Source organism: Lipophrys pholis, assembly GCF_963383615.2.
Source record: "Lipophrys pholis genome assembly, chromosome: 13".
NCBI lineage: Eukaryota > Metazoa > Chordata > Actinopteri > Blenniiformes > Blenniidae > Lipophrys > Lipophrys pholis.
The window spans coordinates 20,326,929-20,340,050 of NC_137632.1; the positions used below are offsets into that span (position 1 = coordinate 20,326,929).

Consider the following 13,122-nt stretch of genomic DNA (forward strand, 5'->3'; position numbering starts at 1 on the left):
CCTTTACTGTGTGGTTATATGAGGCCTTTCTATTCAAACGGAGATGAATGTGGTTTGCTCTTAGAACAGAAAAGAGTGGCTGCATTACTTCATTTTCAGTAAGTGCACAATGCCAGGCAACTATCATGACACTTTAAGTCCACAGAAAATAAGATTTTTCTCTCTGCAAGGCTTTGGTGGAAGGTGGCTTTATACTTGCAATGAAATGTGAAATAATTCTGATTTCATTTCATGAACAGGATGGAGAAATGGACAAATCCGTGTTGAACCAGTGAAGATTTTCACTCTCTGCATTGAAACCTATTAAATCATATCAATGAGGCCACAACTAAGTCATGATACTGGTTCCCCTGATGTGGATCCATGCACAGTTTGTCCAGTGTCTTTCCGTCAGTCCCTGTTTGCTCTTTGTTTTCAGTCTTTGGATGAAAAAGGACCTGCTCCATTTATCCTTTCAGACCAGACCACACCTCAGCTTGCTCAGCTGGACCTTGCTTTAAAAAAAAAAAAAAAATCATGTGTCAAAACACCATTGATGCCGACTAATGCAGCTGCTGGTTTGCGGCAGTGAAGAAACACAAAGAAAGTCTATTTAAGCATGTTGCAGAATAGCCAGACGATAATCATCTGTTCAAATCGAACATTGTGTTTGCCAGTCTCAAAAGAAGCGAGACACAGTGTGCCTCAAATAATACAGCAGAATCAGTGTGAACCCACGGACATATTACGCCAACCTCCGACCTACAGAAAGTCCGCTCATGTGTTTTTTTTTTTTTTTTCCTATTCTTATACTATAGATGAATGTGTTGTGCAGGATTAAGAAAAATAAATAAATTCTGGGTGAACATGCCCAAACTATTTTATATGAACAGCAGCTATCAAAACCATCCGAGGGCTGTCAAGACAACATTTAGGTGTAAGTTATCAGCATTCATTTACATTTTGAAAAAAAAATCATTAAAAGAGGATCATTTTCAAATTAATGAAGCATGCAGTAAGTAAGTAAGTATTACTAAGGTTACCATGCAAATCAGACACGTTTTCAAAAAAAAAAAATAATATTTAAAGCTTTCTTCCCTAAATGCTTGAAAAACTGAGGAACACTTTCTATAAAATCAACAGTGTGCAGAATCAATCTGTCCCAAATAAATCATAAATACGGAGGGATTGATAACCAGGCAGGAGAGAGATTAAACAGTGTTTGCTTGATATCAGTCCCACTCAGCTCCTTCATCACACCTTATCAGCTTTATTAAATCACTCAGTGCTGCTGCGTTCGCCAGAAATGAATTCAAATGATGAAACAATGCATGTTTTCATTACAGTGACGCAGCAGCTAAAAGGCACGGTGCTGGTCTGCATCGCCCCGAGTCCAATCCACTTCAGAAGTGAAGAAGCTCTCACACTCGCAGCATAACATACTCCATGGAGTCACTACTATACAACAAATTACATCAAATGAGACCTGAAAGCGTGAGCGGTTTTCTCTATTTCACCGTTGGACAAGGTGAAACCTGCTTTAGTGCATGATGCAACCTCATTCTGAGTATTTAAAGAGGAAATTAGCTTCATTAATTATTGTATCTTGAGTTTGAAGCGCAGCATAATTATAAGTGTTCTCTTAATATTGAACCAATAGAGTTTTTCCATGTAATGATTACTCCTTGCCTCTCAGTGGGAAACCAGCAAAGAAGAAATGATCATTGTACACAAACACATGCAATACAATCAAAAGTACTCCTAGGGGTTGGCTTTGTTGTCTGGTTTAAGGTGAAAAATGTTGACGTCTTCTGGAGGGGAGTCAAGGATATTTTTGCCATTGCTGCTATTCACGTCAAGCCCCGGGGTATCTGCAGCACATTTATATCTGATCCCAAAAACAGAGAAGATTTTCCTCAGCATCACATCGACAATCTCCTCTTCCTCCGAAGGCTGCGAGTGAGAGAAGAACAGAAATAGTAGTGAGGCTCGACACTGTTGGCCTGTGACTCAGAGCTAGTTCAGACGGATCTCCTTCTGTTTACTGATAACGCACTTTAGAGAATGCCGTCAAACAGCTGTGATAAAAAGAAACCCCTTTGTCTCAATGTGGAAGACGTTAATTAACAGAGAATTAACATTCAGGACAAAACCATCTGGCTCGGGAACATCCTGCTGCTTTGGAAGTGCTTTGTTGTGAATCGAATGCAGCTGCTTTCAATACGCTGCTGCTTGTTATTCTGCTCTCATGTCACATATTCTGCATACAATGAAATAAAACAGGACAGTGCTTCTACATCAACAAGTGCAACAAGTGCTCATAGGATTGGTTGGAGATTTAAAGTGAACTCTTTTTATTCCATCTCTGCCCAGGAGCTCTGCACTTAAGTGTCTTGTAATGTGTGACATTTGTTTCTTTGAGCAGGTTTTTGACTGAACAAGAAACAATGCAGATTTCTATGTTATTTCAGAGAACCAAGTTGGTTTGAATAGTAAATCTCAATATGCTTCCAAACTGGTGTGGTTTGATGAAATTGCGGTGGGGGCGAGAACTCAGCGTGGGCCAAAGTCGTGACGTCTTCGTAACAGGAGTATCCTCACAGTTCCGGTGGTATCGGTTGATTGTTTGTAACGCCGCAAACATTAACAAGGGTGAGTACTTGGCCATTTGTACGGACAGACGATGAAGTTGGATTGCTATTACGGCGACTCTCAACTATAAAACTACCAAGTCGCAGGAGAATACGGCCTGGTAGTCATGACACTTTGGGGGCCGCCGTTGTTGTTCTGGTCCATCAACTCATGAATGTGTAGACAAACTACAGTATTTACTACAGCTGTGGTGGGCACGTGCAGTAGCAGTATTTCATCAAAGTTGTGCTTCTCCCCGTTTACACGAAGATGGAATCTGAGCATTTTGAAAAGTCTCTACCTGAGAGCCGTTTTCAAAAAGTTGCATGTTCAGTGGCTCAGACTTCTGTTGTCTTGAAAACGGACACTCAAAATGCAATAAATGTCTTAGAGCGAGGATTTCTGTGGCCCTCAAAGTGAATTCTTCTTTCATCCAGTGTTAAAAACATCAGTGAGGGCGCAAAGTGAACCGAGCTGGAGAGTGCAAACCTTTTTCTTTTTAGCTTTGATTGACCCAGAGTACCTCACCACAAGTGTAAACACTTTCTGAAATGTGTATTGATCAAAAAGAAAAGGACACATTTCAAGTTAAGCAATCCTATGTTTCGTGCCAATAAATGCTGTGTATAAATGCAGCAGATATATGCTGGAACCATATTAACGTTGGTTTCAAAACAACATTTGGTCAATTAAACTTATTGGTGATGAATATTACCTTGTGGTGTATTTGCTCTTCATTAAAAGCGACGAGGATCACTGAAATCAGGAGGTTGACCACCACGAATGTCATGAACACAATGCAGGAACCAAACAGTAATCCGCCCATCAAAGACGCGTTGCCCAAGACCTGGACAATGCAACAGCAATGCATCAATGTGGCTGACAGCTGATTATGTTTCTTTAAAAACAGAACATACATATTCACTGCATTTACATCGACAGACAGTCTGAGGTTTGCCTTGATTGTCAACATTGAGCTGGTGGAACGAAGCACTCACCTCTTCATAGTCAAACTTGCCTATCTGCAGGCTGAAGATGGTCAGAATGGCATTAGCCAAGGTCCTGTAAGACGACAGCTTCCATCCATAAATCATGTAGCTCTGGAGAGCATAAAAATAATTTCATTTATTTGAATAATGTTTTCATCTTTTACTTTTACTTTGAATAAATTGAGAGCTTTATAGATAATTGACTGAGGTTACTCATTAGGATTTAACAGGGTTCATTTACTCAGCACATTGCCATTCCTACTATAGAGAATATACACAGTGGAAGATCCAATTATGAAAATAGTGAATACATTAAAAAAATTCCCAGAGGTAAAGATTGTGATCAGTCTGGCTTTTGTTGGGTCATGAGTTGAGGACATCAGTGTTATCCATTTAAAATGATATCTAGAGGTGGCTATACTTAAACGGAGGAAAACGAATCATGTCTGGGCTGGGTAACTTTAATTTACTACATTTACTTCACTTTCACTTCTGCTCTTGACTTCAAATAAGTTAACTTATAGGCTTCTATAGTTTCTCTACAGGCAGTTGAGAACTTTAAAGGAAAATCTCCCAACAAGCTGTATTTCTGACAGCACAGTTTCTTCTTGGCACTAATGAGACAGCAGTGACTTGAGTGAATATCCTTGCACTGTGAAAGAAAAAGAACTATGAGACTCATCTGTTGAGCAATAAGGTGGTGCAAGTACTCACTGTGAAGGAATATGCCATTAACATGATGGTAATGACGAGCAGGAAGCCGGATATGTCACTCCATGCACGCTGCAGCGTGGCTGAGATCATGTTCATCTTTGGGTGCAGTCTGAGCAGGTGCCACATCTTGACCGTGGCGAACATGACCAAGAAGGCGATGAGATACTGAAGCACGGAGTCGGCTGTGGCCGTCTCATAAAAACTGGCAAATCTGCGCGGTAACCAAAATTTGAGTTATCAGAGCAACAAAGGATCACAGAATAGCACAAAGCACAGAAAACCGAAAACACTGATTGACAACGCCTCACTGGTCTTTGTGGTCGTGGTAGTAGGCTATATCTCTGATTCCAAGCAAGGTGCGCTTTATAAAGACAGCCACAGCACTCCAGCTCAGCAGGATGATAGTCAGCTCCAGAAGGTTCCACTTGTTCCTGAAGTAAGCACACCGCTGCTGCTTCATTAACTTGACCTTTCCAAGAGAGGAAATGAGAGCAAATTGTCACATGTTGAACAGCAGGAGTGTGTCTTACATGTTCATGCAATTGGTGAGCAATCGCGTATATGTATTTTAATTTTGCACATGCATGCACATACACGCACACACACAAATATTTCTGTGTTATATTAAGATTTATGTTTTCCGACAGAAATGCTGCTTGTAATGTACACTCACATTTCATACAAAGTCCTAAATATCCTGATATTGCTTTTTTTTTTTTAAACCATTGACTCATTATAACAGGATGAATATTTATATGCAATATTCCATAATCAGTTGCTGCAATTGGAGCTAAATGTCAGCATGAGCTTTCTCTCTACGAACCACAACACATCGCATCTTTAAAATAATGACATCATCTGCAAAAATTCAAATCACATGCAAAGATGAGGGAACATTATGTCTTCCCATGTCTATAGATTCTCCCGAAGCATATTAACTATTTATGTGGCCATTAGAATAATATAATCAAAGGACATTAATATAAATAACAAATGAATCAATTCATTAGTCATTCATTCACATTTATTTTAATGCGATCCTATTTAAAAGTGCACACCAGATGCATCTATGTGCCCACTGGTACGTCGGCCTTAAGGTTTAAAGCTGTCACACTCATTGGGGGAACATTGCTATCTAGGGCCCCGTTTAACAGAGGTTTTCAAGTGAAAATGGAAAACCTTTGTTGCACTTTGATTGGCCGTTTACATGACAACGGTGCTGTGAGCCACTCAAAAAAACGATATATCTAAAAAAAAAAAAAATGGCCTCCAAAGTGGACCGTTTCCAAAACCATTCAACTCCATGACTGTGTAAACAGTGGAAATGCTGCTTCTGTGCATGTGCACCATGGCCATAGTTAATAGTTCGTCTGCAACATGTGGGAGTCGATAGACAAAAACAACAATGGCGGCCTTCAGAGGGACTCAAAGTCAATATTCTCCTGGGATTTGGTAGTTTTACAGTTAAGTCACTCATAATATCAATCCAATTTTGCAGTCTGTCCATACAAATGTCCGTGTAGTCATCATTGTCAATGTTTATAGCGTATTGTTCTCTGTGTGCGTGTGTGGTTTCATTTCAAAAACAACCAACAGCACCCACTAGTGACGCTACATTAAATCTATGTGGGTTTTTGTTTATGTTTCCGTGTAAACGGACGTCGTTTTCAAAATGTTGCTGTGTAAAAGGCATTTTCTGAAAGAAAATGCAAAAAACAATGCGTTTTCACTTTGTACATTATATAAATGAGGCCAAACCACAAACTTATGAAGCTAAACATAGTGAAGTCAGAATACACCACGGATTCAAAAAATACCTCCTATGGAATTTATAGTTCAATTATTTTGGACTTTTTGGGTAAGAGAAGGTACTTGATGTACCCAACAAAGAACGACGCCTACCTAGTTTATTCTGTTTTCCAGGACTGTGAGAATAACATGACGTCAATTTCATCTCAACCCAAAGATTCTGTTTGTTATGGGCGTTCCTACAGCTTCTTCCTACTACGGTGTCCCACAACCATTGTGGGACTTTTATTAATTTTTTTGCAATTTCCCTAATGTGCTGTCCCACAGGGTATTTCCTATTATTTCAAAATCATCTACTTTGTTTCCGTTTCAGATTTAGCCAAGTATTATTTTTTCAAATGTTATGTCTAATACTATTCTAGGCTTTAGACTGTGTGCTCTACATTTTTTAATTATATCTCAATATGTGGCTCCATGAGATGGTTATCTCAGGTGAATTTCAAAGACTTCAGAACATTACTATTTGATCAAGTATAAAGCCTGTGTATTTAAGTACAACTTCCTCACTATACCGTAACGCTTCCCGAGGAGCAGGAGTGGACGAACAATGACGGGTTCATAACTCACAAATTACAGGTAATGGTGAAGATCCATAAACCAAAATAGAGAGTCACAATTTATCATTTAGATATGACTCAGTGCTTCTTTAAACATTCTGTAAAAAAAATAATTGGCGGAAAAATAGCAAATGACAGAAGATTAATGCTATTACTATCAATTCAGAAATCACTAAAGACTTCAATACTTAACTTTCGCCTCTGTGATAATTAGAGGAGAGGAAGCTGAGCAGGGTTTGACGGCTGCCCTGACAGTGATGTGAAATCATCTTGAATTAACAAACAAATCGGTGACTGGGAGTTTTAGTAGTTAACCCCATGTACTGTTGACAAGCCAATTTATCAAATTCAATCTCTCTTCCTCAATAATAATGTTGCTGGATTGATTGTTAGATTGTGGTACTGTGGAAATATGTGTCGGGTTATGATGGGGTAGATGACATGACTCCTTAATTGCTCTGTTTTTTTGTGAAACTCTCCAGAAACATGAAATTGCAGATAATAGAGGAGAAAACATTTATCAGTCCCAGAATGGCACAATGTAGTTTTTTTTCTTCCTTACTTGCAGGAACATGTAATAGAGGATGAATAGCAGATAAATAATCTCAGCAGCCATGACGAAGATGTGAAGACCGCCTGTAGACTGGTAAAGACGGACGGTCCGAAGCTCAGTGTGGAACTGAAAAGCTCCTGCCATGTTAGAGAGATAATTCACTGTTAATAAAGGTTATTTGTGAATAGATTATGACTAAGTCCCACACTCACCCACAGCCGCGGTCTCCAGCAAGAGTGTGACGATACAGAAGAGGTTCACATTTGCATTATACACAGTGAACTCTACAACGATGGCTCTTGTGTACATATCCAGCCAAGTGTTTCTAAACAGATACTCAATGGTGCTGTGGATGAAAAATGTAAGGATCAGGCTGCATTACAAATGTTCAACACAGATCATATTCCAAGCTCACTGACATCAGTGTAACCTGTCACATGGCAGAAAATACCATGATGCTTGCTCTTTACCTGCGAGCAGTTTCTGAATCTGGACCGAGCATGGCCACAAAGCCTCCACCTCTGTACAGGTCCAGCTGTCCCCAGGTGGAATGGGACCTGAGCCGTGCCTGCGTCTGATAGATCCAGGGATTTGATTTCCTGGTGCAGATCTTATTCTTCAGGGAGCGGTTCCAGCCTGGCTCATAGGAGCCCATGTCCTCCAGGTCCCACGAATATGGAGCGTGACAGTCGTGCACAAGCTCCTGCATGACGCCTGCGATCTGACAGGATCTTCTCTGCACCCGCAGCTGACGGAGACGAGCATTCCCAACAAGCTTGGAGTTTCCATCAGTAATAAATCCTGCAACACAAGTTTATACTGTCAAATATGCATTTCTATTTAACTATTATTACAATATCAGCTGCATTTGATGCATTTTAAAAGGATTTAAAAAAATGCTAATCCTTCATATAATAATATAATTGATTTTTAGTAAAATGTTATTATAATGGCTCCAATCCTATTACACTATTGGGAAGTTATTATTACATTATTGAATTTATTACTTACATTATCATCTATTAGTACCTTCTTGGTGGTTACTATTCTAAATATATAATCATTTTATTAACCATAATACCCACCGTTATTTCTCTATACCAGAAAAGTGTATTAGAACAAAGAAACAGTGACACTTTACAGTGATTCAACCACCACAGACAACTGTTCCAGCACTTGTTGCTTCATTGAAACATTTATGTACTGTGTTGTATTGAGTTTTCTCACACCAACGTGCATCCAAGACCTTCTCTTTGAGGGTTGCTTCTTTTGGGGGTGGGGGGCAATGCATCATTCTGATGGCAGCACTTAAGACTTCTTTAAATGAAGTGTACAATTTGTACAAACTGAAAACATTTCAAACCTTCCAAGTGCGGATAAACCCCGGCAAATTTTCCCTGTAAAATCCGTTGAAACGCCACAACAAAGGACAGCATATGCAGGAGGAGATGGCTGCGCTTTAGAGGCAGGAGCTGTTAAGAAAACAACTTCATTTCATACCCCAAAAAAACCCCAAAAACAAAAGAGGACAGGCTCACAAAACATTTTCTGAATGATTTGACCCCCGCCAACATCTAACCCTTTGTATATTAATATTTGTATTTCGTGTTCTTGACAGTGTAAAGAAAGTCTAAGCTGTTGTAATCATGCTGCACACCGTTTAGGAGCACAAACACTTTAGAGGGAGGTCTTTATTGGTTGTTTAAAAATAACTGCATTGCATAACTGCATAATTGCATTTAAATAACAAATTTGTTCCACCCAGACTGGTCACCTCTGACTGGTTGCCAACTACGGAGAAGCAAGACGGCAAACAAAGTTGAGAAAAGTCCATATCTGTTAAAGTGATGCGAGAAACCACAGTTGAATGAGTCCAGCTGTTATCTGTACATTAAAAAAAAACAAGATCCATAGGTAATAACATTTTAGCAAAGTCTGGAGTAATTTTCCCTGGTAAGTTATGGAGATACAAACAGATAACCAGCTAATTCCAGTTGGTTTATAGATACATAGAGAGTTAAGACTCTGTGTAGTACTGTATGAAGATGATGAGATTTTAAGATGTGGGATAAAAGCCCTCCAGCTGTGGAGCTGATTGCTGTTTAATTTCACAGCACGAGAGGGAATCGTCTGCTATTCTGGACAGCACCCGGCGCGTAACACATCTTTGCTCCGACACACTCGCGTCAAATAAGGCCTTTACTTTTCAAAAAACACAAAGCATCTGTTAAAATGGTATCAACACTGGACTTTATGGATGTAGTCAAGCATTCTGCTTTAAAGAACAAAGCTGCTCGTCAAACCTCTCAAATGAAAAAGCTAATCTTGACACAAACAATAAATATGAATGGAAATCACACGGAATGTCTGGCTGAGTGTAAATGACTTTCTCTGAAATGTTGGTCCATAATACATCTATTATACCAGCTTTTATAACTTTTACATATTTCCAGCAGATGCCAGCTTGCTGCAGGGTAAACACAAAGACAGTCGCATACTTATTTCTTATATCAATTTAGAGTCACGAGTTAAGCTTAAACTCATGTTCATCGAATGTGTCCATTAGATCAATTCCATTTTCTTCATCTATTTAGTTTGAAACATGGGGAAACATTCCATCTCTGCCCGCGTTTGTTTTCGAGCGGAGAGTAAGGTACAGTACCTGGATGAACTCCAAACAGATTACTGAGAAGAGACGTGCGGGTCCACGCGAACACGTCGCCGAGACTCATGGTATCCGAGATATTCTCACTGAAGCTCTTCCTGATGTGTTGGTTCAGGAAGAAAGCGTTGGGATCTCTCTGGCCGTACGCCACCAGCAGGAGCATCCACATGAATCCCATGTAGGCTGGAAAAGTGATGTGCGCGTTACAGGTGTTTCAACACACAGCAGCAGGATCCTTTCTCTAAAGCTCCCAGTGGATTTTTATATAATATATTATCTTATCATGGAGCCCCAGGGATATTTGATAAATGTGTGCTTACTCACTCAAAATCTCTCTGAGGAGAGCAAAGGCTTTCTGCTCCATAATCCTATTCCTTCTCATTTTCTCAACGTCTGAAGGAGGAGGGGGCTCGTAGAGGCCGCCAATCCGTCTCCTGGGTTGCATGTCTTTACCATCGCCTGCATAGAGAGGTGATGTCTGGTTGTTTCACATAATTAGAAGAAAATATGCAAATGTGTTGAGGGGGAATTTCGTTCTGACCTGAATTTCCTTTGTTTCTTGTGACTGCCACGTTTTGAAAATCTTCCTGGTCAACATTTTTTATCACAAGTGCAAAGAAGACCGCAAGGCACAGCACCTGAGATCAGAAAAGGGAAGGCTGGTGAGAACCGACATGAAATTCAACTCAACTTTCAGCTCAAAGAGTTTCCTTGGTACAAAGGTTTTGTGAATTGAAGTATGTGAAATAAGGGCAAATGTACTTCTTACTTTTATCGGCTGAATGAAGAGCAGACTTTGAAAGAAGGAAACGACCATGGACACCAACCAGCTTATAGATCGTTCTTTTCCAAATTTCAACCCATAAAGCATTGTGAAATATCCTGATATGACACTGGTGGCAATGACGAGCAGCCAGCCCACAAATATAAACCACCAGGGTAGGCCTCCATGACAGCACTTCTTTTTTGTCTTGCTTTGTTTTGAGCTGTCTGCAAGGGTTGACCTATAAGACAAAGAAATCAGAAGGCATTTGGCTTGAAGACACCTTTGATTTGAATTATTGCAGCGCAAGTGCCATTTTGATGGAATTTTAACCTGAAATGACCAAGTATTCGGCTATGATTCATTAAATGAGGTTTCTTCTACATTCAGCTTTTCGAGTTTCTTTATCATGACAACATTGAAAAAAACAGATTTGTTTAAATCTAAGTTTTTTCCAAATCGTCCCTCTGGCCTATTGCCTCAGAACATAATGAATACACACAGTTTGTAGTTAGGACACTTGGAGAACAGTGCTCAAACCCTGGTCAGATACTGTATGGGTGCAGTTTGCCTGTTCTCCCCTTAAGATCGTGGGTTTTCTTTTTCTCCGCAGGTCTCCTCCCACAATCCAAAGACATTCGTCTTGGGTTTGTTGGTCATTTCAAATTGTGCCTTGAAGTGAATGATTCTGAATATGTGTCTGTGTGACTGACAGCCTGTCTCCAGAGTGTCCCTCCAGCTGCCTGTCACAATTTGGGTGAAGTATATAATAGTTGAATAAATGCAAATGTTCTCATATGGTTGGAAAACTGACAGACGTGGTTACTATTGCATCCAAACCTCGTGTGAAAGAGCATTAACATACATGCAACTAAGCAAAATTCAGAAGTTTGGAGATTTTCAACACTTTTAAAAATATCCAGGCAAGTTGTTTTTCTAGCTTCTCACATTCATGCTGCGTTAAACTCTCAATGCCACCTTAAGCTGATTAAAAGTTGTTCAACCTTATGTAATGCCACTAAGTCCCTCTAATAAAGAACAACAAAATGCATGGATAAATAAACAGAAAATTAGGAAGCAATATTCAGAAATGACCGTAGTACTTTTTGTATGAGCTTTCATCCATGTTGATGCAGTTGGATCTGAAGAGCTGATCCTCCAACAGTCCCTTCATCCTCTGGACTTGCTGCAGGGCCTGGCTGTGGCTTTGTGTAGAGGGGAAGCTGGAGGGTCCCAACAGGCTCAGCTCCTTCTCCATGTGGCACAACTGCTTGTACAGGTACTGTGTTTTATTGCTCTTCTTTTCAACTCCTTTAACTGCTCCTTTGACAAAAAAACACAAAAACGCATAGTGATAAAGAAGGAAGGAAGGAAGGAAGGAAGGAAGGAAGGAAGGAAGGAAGGAAGGAAGGAAGGAATAGATCAGCACACGATAGAACAAATAATAGATAGTATGGATGAAAAAGAACAAAGGAAAGGAAGAAACAAATCAAATAACAAGGAACAAAGGAAGACAAAGACATATAGGGACCAAAAAAATGAAGGAGGGAAATAAAAGCACATGGGAAAGAATGAATAACTTAATTACCTATTTCGTTCATTTTTAAGTAGTTACATAAGAGCAGAAGTGATTAAATTATATTTGAAGTGCTGAAATAACTCTTGTCTGTGACCTGATAGTATTTCTATAAATCAAATGTTTCTAATCAGGTGAGACTGTTTATGAATATGAATTATGAATTATGAAAAGCCATAGGTCTTTATTGACGACTGAGGTCAGCAGGTGAGCAGGTGGCGAGCACTGTGGGAGAAGTCTTTGAGGAGCGCTCCAATCCTCTTGAGGCAGCACCACCTCGCACCTGATAAACTGTGTTTGCTGTTAATCTTGGAGAATATTGACACACGCTGTGATAAAAACGCACAAGAAGTGAGAGGAGGAAATGAGGCTCCAGCACTTTTTGTTGCCTGCAGACCCCGGATGAGCTGAAGCCACGATATACATGAAAACACACCTGATCCCCAAGGCCACGCTTTGGACTGAGTTTTATCACAAGTTTTCTTATTCTGTTTGATGACATCTTCTACCGCAGAGAGAATTGCGTTGATATCGTTTTGTTGTCCCGGCCCAAACTCAGACTTTGTGGATGGGACGTTGCTTTTTACTGTTTTCGACAGTGAATTGGCAATCCTTGTAATATCCTAAAATAAAATACACAAATGTTTCAATAAATACAGCTTGACAATGTCATACAATGTATCAATTTGTAATATACAAGGACTGTAATATACAAGGACTACATATACACTATGATATACATAGTAACAGAGCTGTTACTATGTTTAGCATGTAGCAGGAGTGTTGCACACCATAAAGAATTCATGACGTGACGTGATTTAACAGCGTTTCAGTATTCAGTGTGAACATCATTTCTACCCACCACCAGCAGACCTGAAGCACCCAC

At 39.8% G+C, this 13,122-nt stretch overlaps 1 protein-coding gene across 1 annotated transcript in view; it reads right to left on the bottom strand.

The window, feature by feature from the left end:
• Positions 1-842: 842 nt before the first annotated feature.
• The window catches only part of LOC308118702 (polycystin-1-like protein 2), a gene marked incomplete at its 5' end in the record, with an annotated part of 39,897 nt that continues 27,617 nt past the window's right edge, over positions 843-13,122 (bottom strand). The window contains 14 exons of the mRNA XM_080478212.1: positions 843-1,932; positions 3,326-3,457; positions 3,609-3,710; positions 4,314-4,524; positions 4,622-4,782; positions 7,242-7,369; positions 7,445-7,578; positions 7,703-8,033; positions 9,895-10,080; positions 10,222-10,344; positions 10,439-10,535; positions 10,667-10,901; positions 11,764-11,977; positions 12,673-12,859. Of these exons, the coding sequence (XP_080334338.1) occupies positions 1,741-1,932; positions 3,326-3,457; positions 3,609-3,710; positions 4,314-4,524; positions 4,622-4,782; positions 7,242-7,369; positions 7,445-7,578; positions 7,703-8,033; positions 9,895-10,080; positions 10,222-10,344; positions 10,439-10,535; positions 10,667-10,901; positions 11,764-11,977; positions 12,673-12,859 (2,433 nt within the window). The 3' untranslated portion in view covers positions 843-1,740. The remainder of the gene's footprint in view (positions 1,933-3,325; positions 3,458-3,608; positions 3,711-4,313; positions 4,525-4,621; positions 4,783-7,241; positions 7,370-7,444; positions 7,579-7,702; positions 8,034-9,894; positions 10,081-10,221; positions 10,345-10,438; positions 10,536-10,666; positions 10,902-11,763; positions 11,978-12,672; positions 12,860-13,122) is intronic.